The 18,715-nt window shown below is 41.0% G+C and overlaps 1 protein-coding gene across 1 annotated transcript in view; it reads left to right on the top strand.

Moving 5' to 3' along the window:
- The window catches only part of HERC2 (HECT and RLD domain containing E3 ubiquitin protein ligase 2), a 283,798-nt gene that overhangs the window by 218,622 nt on the left and 46,461 nt on the right, over positions 1-18,715 (top strand). The window contains exons 70-74 of the mRNA XM_004700032.2: positions 641-794; positions 15,817-15,924; positions 17,371-17,502; positions 17,954-18,112; positions 18,194-18,312. Coding sequence (XP_004700089.1) covers positions 641-794; positions 15,817-15,924; positions 17,371-17,502; positions 17,954-18,112; positions 18,194-18,312 — 672 coding nt within the window. The remainder of the gene's footprint in view (positions 1-640; positions 795-15,816; positions 15,925-17,370; positions 17,503-17,953; positions 18,113-18,193; positions 18,313-18,715) is intronic.

The following is an 18,715-nucleotide window of genomic DNA, read 5'->3' as shown; positions in this document are numbered from 1 at the left end:
GAATGTACAAATGTGCTTTACACAATTGATGTATGTATGGATTGTGATAAGAGTTGTATGAGCCCCTAATAAAACGATTACAAAAAATGTTTGGAATGTGGAATGGAACTTGACGCAGTTGTTTCCCTATCTTCTGACTGCCAATATTCGTTTTTTGTCTGGTTGACTACCATTCATCTAGCTCTTTATGTTATAGAACCAGTGTTTTAACTACAGAACTTTAAAGTATGCTTCTGTCCCCTCCTACTTGACCCCCAGTGCCTTATTGGAGCTTGGTAATTTTTATCACTTTCATGTTCTTTCCAGTCTTTCCCTACCTTCCTCACTAGGAAGTAACTTGGCCTGTTATAAAAAGGAGCTTGTCATCAAAGGCTTTTCATCTTCTCACTTGACAGATACTAAGTGGCCTCTGTCCCAGGGGCCTCTTGACTATTTTTATCTAGGTCATCTCAGTTTCATAGCATCTTTGTAAACTCTGCTAGATTTCTCAGATTCTTCCAGTCGACCTCACTGTCCCGTGTGGAAAGGTCTACTGCAGGTAAAGCAAAGTTAGTGTCTTTTTGGTGAGATCACAAGTGTTCTTTTACCCAGGTATGACGGCCAGTTGATGTCCTCATGTGATCCCTGCTTCCTCTCACAGGTGGCAGATATGTTGTTGGAGCTGTGTGTAACCGAGTTGGAGGACGTAGCAACAGACTCACAGAGTGGCCGCCTTTCTTCCCAACCAGTGGTGGTGGAAAGCAGCCACCCCTACACTGATGACACCTCCACGAGTGGCACAGTGAAAATACCAGGTATTCATGACTGAACAGTGGGGAGGGGCTGAAAAGAGATGTTGCCTTTAAAGACTAAATTTGATTTGTATAATGGCATCGATAGAAATAAACATTGTTTTTGTAGAGGAGAAGTTAAAGAAATGTTTTTCTTCCTTTGCAAAAAATAATTTATTTTTTGTTTTGCCAATAAGTATGATCCATACAATCAAACAAAATAAAGTATTGGCTTAACGCTTATTGGGTGGATGCCCTTATAAGCAAACCCCATGTCTAAAATATAGTTTTGTGGCAGCGCTGAGAAGCCTTCTGTGGGTCCAGTGCTAGCTCTCTCCTGTGAAAAGCACCCCATCTGGAGTGCACCATCACTGCCAGTTTTGGGACAATTCCTGTCACCTTCGTGTGGATCAGCTTTTAAGTCTCTTTACTCTAATCTGCTGCTGCTTTTGTTGTTATTGTTAATTGTGGTAAAATATAATATATATAATAAACGATTGCCATTTCAACATATTTTACATGTACAATTCATGAAATTAATTCGATTCTCCATTTTGTGCAAACTCACCAGTGTTCATTAACAATTTTTTTCTATCACCTGAAACTCAGGGCCTCTAAGCAATGATTTTCTTTTTTTATCATCCATTTTCAAAAATTACCTTCTCTCTCTCTTTTTTTAACTTTTTCTTGTGAATTGAGGATAGGTTTATAGAGAAAATAATCAATTTCACATTCAATAATTCACATACATTTTGTTTCCGCTCATCCATGTATTCCTCACAATGTACCATCACTTATCCCATTTCCTCTGTTGCTAACCCTCCTTCTTAATCTTCTGAACTTGCTCATTGGGTAAACACTCTTTTTTATCTTAAATGGTTGATTATTTTAACACGGGTGAGTTTGGTTCCAGACCTGAAGGGCAACTAAGGGCCATAGTCTTGGGGTTCCACAGGTTTATATCTGACCAGTAAGTCTTATGAATCTTTTATGATTCTAGGTTTTGTTCCACATTTTTCTCCCCCTCCACCTAAGACCTTCTAAAGCAGCGGTTCACAACGTAACCCCTTTGGGGGTTGAATCACCCTTTCACAGGGGTCACCCAATTAATAACAGTAGCAAAATTATAGTGATGAAGTAGTAATGAAAATAATTTTATGGTGGGGGGGCTCACCACAACATGAGGAACTGTATTAAAGGGTCGTGGCATTAGGAAGGTTGAGAACCACTGTTCTAAAGTGATCCTTTTCCGAGCAATTGGTAGTAGCTAGCCACCATCTAGTTCTTCTGGTACCAGGTTTGTTGAAGCTGTTAGCATGACCCATAGTCCAATTCTTTTCATATATCTCTCAGTTTTCATTATTCTTTGTTTTGGATGGGGAGAGACCAATAGTTGCACCTTAGATGATTGCTCGTGAGTTTTTAAGACCCCAGCAGCTACACACCAAAATAGGATGTAGACCATTGTGTTTGTGAACTATGTTATGTTAATTGACCTTGATGTCTCCCAAAACTATGGTACTAATCCCCCAGATCTAGCAATTCACTCTCTCAAGCTGTTGGGGTCTGTCTCAGAAGCCTTCCTAACTTTGTCAGCTATAAGCTCGAACACATCCACATGCACATTTGAAGCAAAAGTGTGTTAGGTGGGGTTCTCTAGAGAAGAAAAACCAGTTACATACACAAGAGAAAAGAAACTTTTATATCAAGTAAATGACTCACACAGTTGTAGAAGCATCTACGTCCAGTCTGACTCAAGTCTGTTGCTCAGATGTTAAACTTGGAAGCTTTTCCTAACTCGAATAGCTGCCAGGGCTAACAAACCAAAAAGCAGAAGACCAGAGTGGTGCAGGATGAAGCAGGTGTATGCATGGCTTGCAAGTCAGGCTTTTGGCTTTTCTGTATTCACATAAACACCAGTGCTGGTGAATTATGAAGCAAAGAGATAAACCGGGGCAGTAAGTGACTCCAGAGTCAAAAGAATCCAAGATTAATAGGCAATATGGCAGGCCAAGGATAGCTCCCAGGATTAGAGGCAATATGGCAGGACTATGAACTTGTATTTAACAAGATCCAGACCAGCAAGAAAGGGAAGCCTTTACAAGGGGTCTGCTACTATAGAAATAGACCGCACCTTTAAGTAAACTTAAAGGCAGTGACCAGAAAAAGGTGGTTGCACTCCTCCTTAATTCTCTTGTGGGGGACCAGCCTCCACAACTGAATGGGTCCAAGGGGATGGTTGTGTAATTCAGGGGTAAATTAAAGAGACATCAGACAAGATAAAGCATGCAGGAATTCACTTTAGGAACCAGGTCCAAGCAGAGAGATTATAATGTAATCTCAAGAGTTTATATAATCTCAGGCATGCAGACAACAGTAAGCACATGCATAACAGGAAGGGGTTGTACAAGGGGCATATATGTAACAGGAAAGGGACGAGCAAGGGGTATACCCACAATAGGAAAGGGAGGCACCAGAGGCATATATGTGATAAGAAGGTAAATACATAACAAGATGGGTGGACTTTAGAATCAAGAAGGCAGTCTAACCTTGATTCCCTCTGAGCTGGTCTGACTTTAGATGTCTTTGAGCTCTTTTCCCGGAGAACAATCCATTATCCTTATCAGGTGGACGTGAGCTGGATTTAGGGTGGGATAGATTGGCTCTGATGGCAGACAACCTTCAGGCAGATAGCCTTCAAGCAATTGATCTTCAAGAGTATAGTGAGTGACCATGTGTTTGCAAATAGCACTTTAAATTTGGCATTATTATAGGGGGATATTGAGGGACATAATTTTTACTTAAGAGAATGTGAGTGGTATGCATCTTCAACCCAGGAACGCAAAGGTTACCTCCACTGGAGCCCTAGCCTCCCAGACTTATCTACCTTCTAGCCAGTAACTTTCCCTTCCTCCCTTCCTCTCCCATCACTGATAACCAGCAAAAGAAAAAAAGTTTCATTTAATGTGAAAACTCTTTCTTGATTTTATAATAGTGGTTTCATACAACCCCTTTGTTTGGTTTCTGGAGTTGGAAACACCTTGGTTCTTGGCTTTGCATGATGAAAGAATTCACGCCGAAGTCCGTTTTGTAATCCAAGTGGGTTTTTATGAAGGGCAGGACAGTTTAGGGTTTTATAGTCTCACAACTGGCCCCAAACAACGACATGGTAAAGAGCACCCACACGTGCGGATCTTGAGTGGGATCCTGGGAGGCCAGACCCAAGAACCCTAGAGGCTGAGAGCATGTAGGCCAAGAGGCTTTGGGCTCTGAGTAGGCCCTGAGGGGCCACATGTGCACCCATGTGGGGGAGGGAGACCCTCCCCCTCTATCTGCCTTTGACCAGGAGCAGGGTAAGAGACAGTCCCAGAGCATGCTCCCTGCTTTTATACTAGCCCACCCCTTGACTGGGGGAAGGTGTAGTTGGTGGTATTAGTTGACTCCATTGATTGAATTAGGCCCACCTGGGTGATGTCATAATGAGCCTGGGCCTAGTTTGGCCTTACCAGGCGTACCTCCCACTGGTTTGGGGGGGACTTGAATCCGAGCACGCTCAGTTTGGGGTCTTCATAGGTGTCTAATGGTTGCCTGACTTCGTTCCATCCTCCTCTAAGGGGCCTAGTGAATGTAAAGTGTTATCTCACTGTGGTTTGGGTTGGCTTTTTCCTATAACTAGTGATGCCCTTCTGAAAGCACTCACTTGTCTACACCAACAAATTTGAAAGATAGATAGCAGGCTGACTGGAAGTGATCTATATTTGTGCGCATTCCAAAGACAGGTGATTCAATAGCATGCCTCAGCATAAATTAAGTGAACAAAAGAAAAAAGAAGCAAAGGCAAAGGCTGTGTTCTTCGTTCTCTTCTACCCACTGTTGTGGGTAGACCCTGTCCTTTTAACCGGCAGAGCTTCCCAGAGGAAACTGAGCCAGTGAGATTTGGGAAAGTTCCCATATCTGGAGTACTGGGATTTAAAAAGCAATAAACAGATTGGCCAAAAAGTAAATAACACAGTTAAGGAAAGATGTCATTTAAGTTGTAAACTACCTGTATTGTCAGAACAGGAAGTTGGAACAGCAAGAATAGGAAGAAAATTGAAGAGATAAAGAAACAATTAGTCTAGCTATTACAAGATGTAGTGTCTGGGGTCTTAAAGGCGTGAAGTTAAACAAGCAGCCATCTAGCAGGGATGCAACACAGCCCACGTGGAATAAGCACACGGACCTGTGTGATCACGAGGTGTCGGCAGGATCAGGTATCAGGCATCAGAAGACCCCAAACAAACAACACTTCGATGTGAATGAGGGGGTCTGTAGACAGTTGAAGGTCCCCTCACAGAAAGTTCACAAGGAAGGGATGAGCCAGCCAGGATGCAGTATAGCACCAAGAAAACACACACCTTTCCTCTAGTTCTGTACTGCTCCCCCCACCCTCACTATCATGACCCCAGTTCTACCTCACAAATCTGGGTAGACCAGAGCATGTGCACTGGTACAGAGAAGAGCTTTTGACACACAGAATCCAGGACACGTAAACCCCTCAGGACCAATAAGAGTAGCAATACCATGAGGGTAGGGGGAGGATGGGAGAGGATGGGGGAACCGATCACAACGATCAGTGTACAACACCTCTCCCAGAGGGGGATTGGGTGGCGGAAACGAACAACAGAAAGGGAGACAGCGGAGCAGATGGTGTAAAATATGAAAATAAAATATAATTTACAAGTTATCAAGGGTTCATGAGTGTGGGAGGGAGGGGAAAGAAGAGCTGATGGCAAGGTCTCAAGTGAAAGAAAATGTTTAGAAGATGGTGATGGCAACATATGTACAAATGTGGTTGATACAGATGTATGGATTTTTATAAGAGCTGTAAGAGCCCCCAATAAAGTGATGTATTCAAATTTTTAAAAAGAGTAGGGGGGAAAGGACAAAGAAACAATTAGTCCAAAAGACTAATGGATCATATGAACGACAATTTCTATAACCTTGGGACATTAAAAACTAGATGGTGCCTGGATACTACTGCTGACCACTTTGAAATGGATCACAGTAGATGGGCTTAGAGTGGGAGAAAAATGTGGGAGAAAACTCAAAATCACACGCAAGAAAGTTGCTTACTGGTCTGGTGGAGATTAGAGGAACTTCCAAAAATAAAATCCATAGATACACTTATGCCAGGAACTGAACTCACTCATAATGCTAGCTTTCAGCCAAGTGGTAAACAGCATATAAGGTGAACAAGGAGGGAGGTGCTCACTCTTTAGTACAATATGAGTGAACAGTGGTAGTTTTTCCCCAAGGATACAGCTCACACGGGCAGGAAGGGATAGGAAAGAAGGATTAATGGAAGTGGTAAACATAAGGGTGAAATAGAATGAGTGCTTTTATATCCTGGAGATTGTAATGAATGTCATGAGTAACTGAATAATATGATTTCACATGTAAGAGAAATATTTATGAATATAATATGAAATATTATATTGCAGTAATACATTGAAACAGGTAGAAATTCATGCTGCATGTAGAAGAAGAAATGAGGGATATTATTGCTAACGTCATATGGATCTTGAATGAAGGCAGAGTATATCAGAAAGTTATTTATTTGTATTAACTATGCAAAGGTATTTGGTTATGTGGATCATAAACAACTATGGATAACATTGTGAAGATTGGGAATTCCAGAAGATTTCATTGCTCCTGCCAGAACCTGTACACAGACCAACAGGCAGTTTTTAAAACAGAACAACGGGATACTCTGGGGTTCAAAATCAGGAAAAGTGTGTACCATACTTGTAGCCTTTCACCAGTGAAGAACTAGATATGTGAAGGAGAAGACAGCATCAGAATTAAAGGAAGCTTTATTAGCAACCTGTGACACAGATGACACCACTGTGATTGCTGAAAGTGAAGAGGACTTGAAGCACTTACTGTCGTAGGTTAAAGAGTATACCCCTCAATATGGATAATAATTCTGAGGGGATGGCCCCAATCCCAACTATGTGGACACCTTCCCGCAGAAGAATTTATTCAGAGGACAGTGCCGAATCTGCAGCTCTGGGAGAGAGATATGTCAGATCAGAGCACATGGGAGCAAATGAAGGGGGAGGAAGACAGAGTGGAGCACATCCTGGCCCATCAAGCCTTGAGGACGATATTCCCGCTCAGAGCAGCCAATCCACAGAGAAGACCACATGGCCGGCCCCACTGTGAGACACGAGATCCCTCACTGACCCACAGCCCTACACGGGACAACACTGGAGAAGACACAGTATGGGAATTGGGCCCGATCTGATCCCACTACACCTAGGCAAAACACTAAGGTCGGGGAAACAGAACAGCAAGGGAAGCAGAGCAACGAAGTCCCCACAGAATACCAAAAATAGACTGTGGGGCCAGGGCTTGGTGCCCCAACGGACTCGACTGGAAAACATTCTTAAAGGCCAACAAACGGTCCTTGAACTAACTACAAGCTTTTCTTTCTTGTGTTTTGTTTTACTTTTTGTCATTGGCTTGTTGTTGTTTTATTTTGTTGCTTGGTTTTGCTCTGTCTTGTTTTTGTGCATGTTATTATCTTTGCAGGTCTGTCTAAATAAGATAGGCTGGATGAACAATCTGGAGGAGAAAACAATGGGACCAACAGTTCTGGGGGGACACGAGAGACGGGGAAGTGGGGGGAAAGGTAGTGGTATTAACAAACCCAGAGACAAGGGAACAACAAGTGATCCACATAGGTGGTGATGAGGGTGTAGGAGGCCTGGTAGGTCTTGACCAAGGGTATTGTAACCGAGAGGAATTATTGAAATCCTAATAAAGGCTGAACATGATAGTGAGACAAGAGAAAAATAAAAAAAGGAAATAGAGGAAAGAGCTAGGAGGTAAAGGGCATTTGTAGAGGTCTAAATAAAGGCATGTACATATGTAAATATATATATGAGGATAGGGAAATAGATTTATGTGTATATATTTATAGCTCTAGTATTAAGGTAGCAGGTGGACTTTGGGCCTCCACTCAAGTACTTCCACAATGCAAAAATACTTTGTTCTATTAAACTGGCATTCCATGATGCTCACCTTCCTGACACAATCACTGAAGACAAAGCGGGTGCATAAGTAAATGTGGTGAAGAAAGCTGATGGTGCCCTGCTATCAAAAGATATAGCATCTGGAGTCTTAAAGGTTGAAGGTAAACAAGCGGCCATCTAGTTTAGAAGCAACAAAGCCCACATGGAAGAAGCCCACCAGCCTGTGTGATCATGAGGTGTTGAAGGGATCAGGTATCAGGCATAATCAGAACAAAAAAGTATATCATGGAGAATGAGGGGAAGTGCAGAGTGGAGACCCAAAGCCCATATGTAGGCAATTGGACATCCCTTTACGGAAGGGTTGTGGGGAGGAGACGAGCCAGTCAGTGCAGTGTAGCAACAATGAAACAAACAGCTTTCCTCTAGTTCCGAAATGCTTCTTCCCTTGCCGCCCCGACCTCCCCCCACCACCATCATGATCCCAATTCTATCTTACAAATCTGGCTAGACCAGAGGATGTACACTGGCACAAATAAGAACTGGATGATCCCTTTAGGACCAGTGGTGAGAGTGGTGATACCTGGAGGGTGGAGGGAGGGTGGGGTGGAAAGGGGGAACCGATTACAAGGATCTACATATAACCTTCTCCCTGGGGGACGGACAACAGAAAAATGGGTGAATGGAGATGTCGGACAGTGCAAGATATGACAAAATAATAATTTATAAATTATCTAGGGTTCATGTGGGAGGGGAGAGCGGGGAGGGGGAAGGGAAATGAGCTGATGGCAGGGTCTTAAGTGGAGACCAAATGTTTTGAGAATGATGAGGGCAATGAATGTACAAATATGCCTTACGCAATTGGTGTATGTATGGATTGTGATAAGAGTTGTATGAGCCCCTAATAAGATGATTAACAAAGCAAACAAAAACAAGCTTGGAATGCGATTAAGTTCTAACTTTAATTGTAGTCCTAAATAGTAGAAGGTGTGAAAAAAGTTACAACCTTCATTTGCTTGGGGAGATAGTCTGTAAGAGATCAAAACCCTGCTGCCATCCAATCTCTTCCGCTGTGGGTAAGCCTATCTTATACACAGAAAGCCTACGACCATTGGAAGAGCGTGTTCAAGAAATTTGTTGGAAGTGATGGAGGCTGAAACAAGAGGCACTGGGTGTTGAGGCACAAAGACTATGGAACTGAATATCAGAGCCAGGCCAAGACCAGAGGCCAAGGCTAGGATACCAAAAGACAGAATAGAGGAGCAGTGCTCAGACTTTGAGGCTCTGAGACAGAGCCTGTCAGGAGGCTTCTTGGTCCATAGATGCAAAAGCCAAAGGATCATGTGACTGAGAGGCTGAGGACTAAGGAGAGACTTGTTGCTGAATGAGGGAGTTATTGCTGTGGATTAATGACTGTATCGTTACTCTACTGATTCTAACTTTTGGTATTCAGTTACCTCCACAAACAAATCCCTTTAGTAGTAATATATATATATATATATATATGGATAATAATTCAATGTAGAGAAAACAAGAATGCTATTAAGTAGACCAGTAGACACCATCATGATATTGAAGAAAAGATAGAAGTTGTCAAAAATTTTGTTTTACATGGATCCATAATGCTTATGGAAACAGCAGTTAAAAAACAACAACAAAGAACTTAGTGCACTGGGAAAATACGCTGTACAAGACTATTAAACGTGTTAAAAAGCAAAGATGTTACTTTGAGGACTAAGGTGAATCTGACCAAGGCCGTAGTATTTTTAATCACAGCATTTGCATGAATGAACACACTCAGTATGTCTTAAAAGCTGAAAGACCTGAAGAAAAAAAGCTCAAGTCCTAAGTTGCAATATTAATAGATTCTATGGACAAAATATTGGACGATACAGTAAACATCAAACGAAGATGGAAGGAATTCTCAGAGGTACTTTCCCCAAAGAACTAGTCAGCATGTGATTATTTCAAAAGGTGGCATATATCCAAGAACTGGTAGTACTAAAGGAATAAATCCTAAGCTGTACTAAAAGCAGTAGCAAAAACCAAGGCTCCTGAAATTGATCGAATACCAATGGAACTATTCCGGCATGCTGAAGAAAGAATGAGGTACTTACTCAAGCCAAGAAATTTGAAAGACGTTTACTTGGCTAACTGAGTGGAAGAGATCTATATTTATACCCACAGAATGCAGAAATTACAGAACAATATTTTACTATCACTTTAAGTAAAATGTTACAGAGGATCATTCAACAAATGAGTCATTATTTAGCTGACATGGACTGGTATTGGCCATTTTGAATCAGAAAATGATTTACTATGCCAGGCATAACATACTCAAGAAGAATGGCGTGGCATTTATTGTCTTAAAGGATCTTTATAATTCTATCATGAAGTACAGTGCTATCTGTGATTGGATTATATATATTCGGCTTAAAGGAAATCCAATCAATACAGTTATAAAACAGCTTTGTGTACCAATTACAAAAGTTAGTGATGAAGAAATTCATCAACAACTTTAGTTGGAAATTGATCAAACATGCAATCAAGATACATTGATAGGTATTGGTGATTGGAATGCACCAGTTGGAAAACAAAACGGAAGGAACAGTGGTTGGAAAATAGGGACTTGGTGATAGAAATGAAGCTGCAGATCACTTGATAGAATTTTGCAAGACCAACAACTTGTTCATAGAAAATACCATTTTTCCCAACAACACAAGAAACAACTGTACACATTGGACTTCCCCAGATGGGAATACACCAAATCAAATTGGCTGTCTATGTGGGAACATACAATAGAGAAACTCAATTATCAGCAGCTAAAACCAGACCAGGAGCAACTATGGGACAGACCATCAATCACTCTCTTATGTAAGTTCAGGTTGAAGCTGAAGAAAAGTAAAATAAATGCACAGCCAAAATATAACCTTGAGTTTATCCCACCTGAATTTCCAGAACATCTCAAGAACAGATTTGCTGCGTTGAACACTAATGATAGAAGCCCTGGTGAGCTGTGGGAGGACATCAATAACATCATTCATGAAGAGAGTAAAGGACATTAAAAAGACAGGAAAGAAAGAAAAAAATCAAAGTGGGTGTCAGAAGAGATTCAGAAACTTGCTCTTAATCATAGAGTAGCTAAGGCATGTGAAGTAAAGGAGCTGAATCGAAATTTTCAAAGGGCAGCTCGGAAGACCAAACTAAATATTCTCAAGCAAAAGGAAAGAAAATTCAATTCAATTCTTGAGTTGCAATTTTCAAAGATCCTTAAGGCAAAATATTGAATGATGCTAGAAGCGTCAACAGAGGATGGAAAGAATACACAGAGTACTGTACCAGAAAGAACTAGTCAACTTTCCACAATTTCAGGAGGTCGCACATGAACAAGAACCAATGGTGCTGAAGGAAGAAGTTCAAACTGCACTGAAAGCATTAGCCAAAAACAAGGCTCCAGGAATTGGTGGAATACCCATTGAAATGTTTCAACAAGCTGATAATATACTGGAAGCAGTCACTCATCTATGTGAGGAAATTTGGAAAACAGCTAGTTGGCCCAACTGAAGGATAAAATCCTTGATTTTCATCAAGTGCTTCCAGTCCTTAACTTTCATCAGGCAAAGCTATGTCATCTGCATATTGAAGGTTGTTAATAAGCCTTCCTCCAATCTGATTCCACATTCTTTTTCATATCACCAGCTTCTCTGATCATTGGCTCAGCATACAGATTGAATAAGTATGGTTAGAAGATACAACCCGGTCCCACACCTTTCCGTATTTTAAGCCATGCAGTCTTCCCTTGTTCTGTTCCCACAACTGCCTCCTGACCATGTACAAGTTTTCATGAGCACAATGAAGTGTTCTGGGAATGCCCTTTCTTCTTTATGCTATCCATAGTTTGTTATGATCCACACAGTCAAATGCCTTGGCGTAGTCAGTGAAATACACGTAAATATCTTTCTGGTGTTCTGCTTTGAGCCATGATCCTTCTGACATCTATAATGATATCCTTGTCCCGTGTCCTCTTCTGAATCCAATTTGATCCTCTGTGACTTCCCTGTCAGTATACTGCTTGCAACTGTTGTTGGATGATCTTTAGCAATATTTTACTTGCATGTGATATCAGTTATATTGTTACATAGTTTGAGCATTCCATTGGATCACCTTTTGGGGGGAAAATACGGATCTCTTCCAGTGCGTTGTCTTAACTAGTTGTGTTCCAGATTAACTGCTTCTGCGTTCCAGAAATCCAGCTTCATCAGTTTGTTGAAATATTTCAGTAGGCATCCCATCAATTCCTGGAGCCATGTTTTTGGCCTAATGTCTTTAGTACAGCTTGAACTTCTTCCTTCAGCACCATTGTTTCTTGCTCACATGCTCCCTCCAGAAATGGTTTAATGTCATCTCGTTCTTGCTGGTGCAATGATTATATTCTTTCAGTTTCTTTTGCTGCTTTCTGCACCATTCGTTATTTTGCCTATAGACTCCTTCAAAGTTGCAACTAGCGGCTTCAATTTTTCCCTTGAGTTCTTCCAGTTTCAGATATGCTGAATTGTTCAGCCATGTGTTTGTCCATCTTGGTTTTCTGACTCCTAAGTCTTAGCACATTTCATTATAATATTTGACTTTTTCTTCTTTTAGTCATTTTATTAGGGGCTCATCCAACTCTTATCACAATCCATACATACATCAGTTGTGTAAAGCACATTTGTACATTCATTGCCCTCATCATTTTCAAAACGTTTGCTCTCCACTTAAGCCCCTGCATCAGGTCCTCCTTTCCCCCCCTCCCTCATGAGACCTTGATAATTTATAAATTATTATTTTGTCATATTTTGCCCTGTTCTATGTCTCCCTTCACCCACTTTTCTGTTGTCTGTCCCCCAGGGAGGAGGTCATAATGTAGATCCTTATTATCGGTTTCCCCTTTCTACCCCACCTTCCCTCCTCGCTCCCAGTATCGCCACTCACACCACTGGTCCTGAAGGGATCATCCGTCCTGGATTCCCTGTGTTTCTAGTTCCTATCTGTACCAGTGTACATCCTCTGGTCTAGCCAGACTTGCAAGGTAGAATTCGGATCATGATGGGGAGTGGGGGTAGGGGTGAGGAAGCATTTGGGAACTAGAGGAAAGTTGTATTTTTCATGTTTGCTACATCGCACCCTGACTGGCTTGTCTCCTCCCCGAGACCCCTCTGCAAGGGGATGTCCAGTGGCCTACAGATGGGCTTTGGGTCTCCACTCTGCACTCCCCCCCTCATTCACTATGGTAAGATTTTTTGTTCGACTTTTTCTTCTTAAGCTCCCTGTTTAAATTTTCTACTCTGCTCTTCGACTTCATCATTTCTTCTATTTGCTTTAGCTACTCTACAATTAAGAACAACTTTCAGATTTTCTTATGACATTCACTTTGATCTTTTCCTTTTTTCCCTTCTTTTTTAATGATCTTTTACTTTCTTCACAAATTATGTTCATGAAATTCTTCCACAGCTCATCAGGTCTTCTGTCATTAGGGTTCACTGCATCAGAACTGTGTTAGAATGGGTTTACTAGAGAAACAAATCCAGTGATACTCATGTGGAAGAGAGAGCTTTATATAAGAAGTAATTATGCATCTATAAAACATCCTAGCGCAGTCCAACTCAAGCCCATAAGTCCAACACTAGCCCATAAGTCTTTCTTCAGACTTACGAAGCCACATGCAGTAATGCAGTGTGCAGGAACATCACCGGCTGGAGGGTGCAAAGTCTTGTGGATTCAATAGCAGTGGACGCACCTCCAGAGCTTGTCCAGATCTCAGTGTGGCTGCTCAAAAGCAATGTGAAGGCAGAGAGAGAAGAGGAGGTTCCTCAGCCCTTCTTTATGCGAAGGCCACACCCATATTCATCTTGCTGGCAGTTAACTACTGTTGTACTTGATGCCTAGAGCCATCAGTCTATTGGTGTTGAAAAATGCAATCTTTCTTTTTTATTAGATGGAATGCTTGTAAAGAAACATTGCCATTCTTGAATTACTCAGAGGTACTGTTTTTCATAAGAATAGCAGATTAAAAGCTCGATTCTTTCTTTGTGTTTGCTAGTGTTCCAGTGAATGAATCCATTCCCTAATACTCTATAAAAGATTCGGGAACCCAAGAGGCAAGCGAATTTTGGGAATGATGAGGGCAACAAATGTATAGATGTGCCTTACACAATTGATCTATGTATTGTGATGAATTTTATGAGCCCCAATAAATTGATTAAAAAAAAAAATTAAAAAAAACCAAATTGAAACAAAAATTCTTTTCTACCCCCCCAAAAAAATACATATATATATATTTTAAAAGTGACTAGTTATTTGTTTTTACTTTTTATTACCCATCTATACTGATTTGAACATATGTAATGGGTTTAAATTCATTATGATTTTTATCCTTATTCAAGTTATCCCATTTCTGCCCTATGGAAACTCTTCAGTCTGGCTCATACAGTTACTAATGGTTTCTTGATTAACTGCTTTGCAATCTAATAGGACTTGATGCTTGTGGCTTATGATACATTTGACTATTCTAATCCTAGGAACCCTGGTAGTGTAGTGGATTACATGTTGATATGCTAATGGAAAGGTCAGCAGTTCAAACTGAGCAGCCTCTCTGAGGGAGAAGAATGATGCTCTGGTGAAGATTTACAGCCTCAGAAACCCCAGGACAGTTCTAATCTGCCCTGTAGGGTTACTGTGAGTTGGAATTTTCTTGGGTGGCAGACAATTTGCTTTGGGATGTGGGTCTGTTCTTGCAATATGCCCTGATTTCTGTAATTGGAATGCATTTCAAGAACACAGCCTGGGTGATTGGCAATTCATTCCTGCTGGGTTATTACTTTTACATGGAAAGATAGGATCAGTAGATAAATGGATAGATGGACAGACTGATTGACAGATACAGTGGCAGGTAGACTGATTTTTTCCCCTTGCGCTCATGCTGATACTTTCTATTCTTATTCAGAACTAGAGAATTTCTACTGGAACTCTTACCACGTTTATCTCTTCTACACCAAAATTCCTGTTTCAAAGGCAGGAGTTTATAAGATAGCTCATATACATAACAGACTTAGAAAATGATACGAATACCATCATTACCAATATAGTTGCTGGACAGTTCATTTTTTCACATATGCTGTTTCATTCTTCCAAATTTATCAAAATAACTATGCTATGTTTACTAGAGCATACTATTATATATTCTACTTCATTCTTTTTAATCTTTGTTTAGACTTTTTTTTACAATTAACTATATTTAGTGCTTATTTCTTTGTTTTCATATTTGTCATTCTAGTGATAGTCTCAAATATGAGTGTGAGTGTGTGTGTGAGTGTGTGTGTGTGTGTGTGCATGCATTTTTGTTATGTGGTTCCCAGTCTTTTTCTTTTCTTTCATGAACGCTTTCTTAGAGTTTATAGAATTTGTTTTCTTCCTTGATTCCAGTTTTCTTCTTTAGCAGCACTTGCCCCTAATTATCCTTGTCTCATCTACCTTTTATTTTCTTTGTTGGTTACTTCTTTACTCAAATACTTTAAATGTCTTTGTTGGTTTCTGTTTTAACTTTATTTTGTTTTTGCAAATACATGCAGCAAGACATACACCGATTAACTTGGTTACATGTATAGTTTGGTGGTGTTGCATTTCTAGATCTGTGCACGATTCTTGCCTTCTTTTTTGAGTTGTTCTTCCCTATTAGCATAGATCATTGGAGCTGCAGCAAGGACATTTGCATAGAAATGAACACACAAAGCAAACTATCCTTTCTTTTAGTAGGAATAATCTTGTGTTTGTGATGGCTGAGGGTGGGGTGTGGGCATGAGGTGGAGGGTCACTTAGAGTCACTAAGAGTCTTAGGCTATTGTTCTTTAGGTCAATTCTACCTGTCTGCTTTTTAGTAGTTGTCAACATAGTTTTAGGGTCATGTCTCCCCTGTGGTGAGAGATGAGTTTTAAGTTGTTCAGTAGTGGTTTGGTAGATGTAGTCACAATGTTGTGTGCTCATTTGTACTGCAGGTGCAGAAGGACTCAGAGTGGAATTTGATCGACAGTGTTCCACAGAACGGCGCCACGACCCTCTCACTGTTATGGATGGTGTCAATAGGATTGTCTCAGTGCGATCAGGTGATGTGAGAGAGACAAGCATAGTCTGCTGGCCATCAGAAATTAGGCCATGGGCACTCCTGAGTTTCAGTGTAACAGCTCATTCTTAATCAGGGTTAAGGAGGATATATCAGTTGCTTAGCAGTCAAGTACCTTATGTTGTATTTGCCACTTTCTAATATATTCTATAAGAGAATTCTCTCAGAGGCGTCAGTATCACACAAAGGATTATGAGTGTCCAAAGTTACTAGAGTGGGAACAGGGTCATACTGGGAGCGTAGTTAGCTTGGGAAGACCAGCCTCCACCAGAAAACCATGAAGGTGTAGCCAGGCTTTGTGGTGAACACAAGCACTTATACAATGTTAAAGCAATTCCAAAGAGGATTGAGTTCCACACAAAGCTCTTATTCTATACGGTGAAGAAAGTTTTACGATAATCTGGAGAGATCATTTCCACCACTTAAAGTAGTGGTTGTCAAATTTATTCTGAAAATGGCCAGATAATAAATAATCTAGGCTCTGTTCCTTATGGTCTCTATCCTAACTACTTACCTCTACCTGTGTAACATGAATATAGCCCTAGACCCTGTGTAAATGAACTGGCATGGCTGTGTGCCAACAAAACATTTCTTCCAAGTTTTCTAAACCCTTGGTTTAAAGCTCTGGGTAAAGTACCTATGGTCACATATGAACAGAGTTTTTTAATGGCAAGTGACAAAATGCCTATTGATATACTTTTCAGTAAATGTTAGATAAAAGTTTCTCTACTTCCAGCAGGAAATTCTTCTAGTCCATTTCCAGATCCTCAACCAGATGGGTCTTGGCAGGAACTTCAAAAAGTCCATGGGAAAAATGGACTTAAAAGATAATGGTATTTTTCCACACACTTTTTGAAGCCCCCGTATTCCTCAAAGAAGCTACTATGCAGCCCACTCTGCCATAGCACTATAGCCCTGGATTCTCTACCCTGCTCTTCCCTCAGGATGGCCTTTTTCTGGCTGTGCTGAATGACCCATATTCCTGGGAACTCCATTTTGGGGGTTCACAAGGGCTCATGTTGCCTGAGTGACTCCTACCATTTCAGAATTTCTTCAGAAGACTGCTCTTGTAGCTCTTACCGTGGGTATTAACAGCTCTGCTGCTGCGGGCACTCAGGCAACACAGGTAACACTGGTGGTTCTGCTGGATGGGGACTGCTGTCAGGTTGGTGACCACTTTTTCTGTCCCAGGTGCTTGCTGCAAGGCTGAAGAATGGACTGGTTGTTGAAGGGGTGCAAGTGTTAGGGTGTGATTCACATCACGAGAGGGTTGTCATGGTGAACTCAGACATGGGAATTGGGTTAGCAGAGTCTGCTGTCCTTCAGTAAGGCATTGCGTTATTTTGATTTGTATTCAAATTCATGCGTGAGAGAGAAATAGATCGCGAGATCAGAGGGCTCTAACACAAGACACATTTTTCTACACCAGGCCGTGAGTGGTCTGACTGGTCCAGTGAGCTGCGTATCCCAGGAGATGAGTTGAAATGGAAGTTCATCAGTGATGGGTCTGTGAATGGATGGGGCTGGCGCTTCACTGTCTACCCCATCATGCCTGCTGCAGGTAAAATGGGTAGGCAACTTAACTGAGAGCCATTAGCATAGCAACATAGACACACATAGAATTTTTCATGTAGTACTTTCTTATCCATGTTCTCTTGTTTTATTGGGAATAAATGCTGACAAAGGGCCTGCTGAGGCTAAATGAGGATCAAAATTACAGAGATGTCTGTACTGTTTAGTTGTTAGGATAGCATTTCTGTCTTCACCAATGTGGAAAGGGGTGATTATTCCAGACCGCAACTCTAGCCATTTGATTTAAAGTTAAAATGTGATTTTAAGGTGTCTATTTAATGTGAATTAGAAACGACAATTCTGTGTGACACATTTTGATTGACCACATTCCAAATGGATTAAGGAGCCACTAATATACTAGTGGAATTTTTAACTCTTGCATTAAGGTTGTAGTCCTCATCGTATCTATCATGGAGAAATTAATATGGATTTATCCACAGGCCCAAAAGACCTTCTTTCTGACCGCTGCATCCTCTCCTGTCCCTCCATGGACCTGGTGACATGTTTGCTTGACTTTCGGCTCAACCTTGCATCTCATAGGAGTATTGTCCCTCGCCTGGCAGCCTCGCTTGCAGCCTGTGCACAGTTGAGTGCCTTAGGTAAATGACACCTTATCGTTACACCTGTCTGACTTGTTAGAAAACGTTCAAGCTTCTGATACTTTTGTCTGCTCATCTCAGCTGCCAGTCATCGGATGTGGGCTCTTCAAAGATTGAGGAAGCTGCTTACCACGGAATTTGGACAGTCCATTAACATAAACAGGCTACTTGGTGATAACGACGGAGAAGTAAGAACTTTGGTATGGAGCTGTGTATTTAACTTTCTAGACTGGACTCTTGGAATAAAATGTTGCTTTAATAAGTTACATATTTAAGTCTCTGAGGAAAACCGGGAAATTTCATAAAAGCGTATGAATTTTTCAGATTTCTTTCTCCAGATTTCCTTATGTTTCCATATGTCCTATATTGAGTTCAGGCTTTATTAAGACATCAATTTTGTACTTTTCTGTTGGAAACAGTTTTGCATTGGAAATTATTTTTTTAAATCATTTTATTAGGGGCTCATGCAACTCTTATCACAAACCATACATATATCAATTGTGTAAGGCACATTTGTACATTCATTGCTCTCATTCTCAAAACATTTGCTCTCCACTTAAACCCCCGGCATCAATTCCTCATTTTTTCCCCTCCCTCCTTGCT

The sequence above is a fragment of the Echinops telfairi genome, unplaced genomic scaffold, assembly GCF_000313985.2.
Source record: "Echinops telfairi isolate 266 unplaced genomic scaffold, ASM31398v2 ScPeMD7_7475;HRSCAF=8513, whole genome shotgun sequence".
NCBI lineage: Eukaryota > Metazoa > Chordata > Mammalia > Afrosoricida > Tenrecidae > Echinops > Echinops telfairi.
Note: the sequence above shows the minus strand (reverse complement) of the source record. Positions and strands in the feature narration are given on the sequence as shown.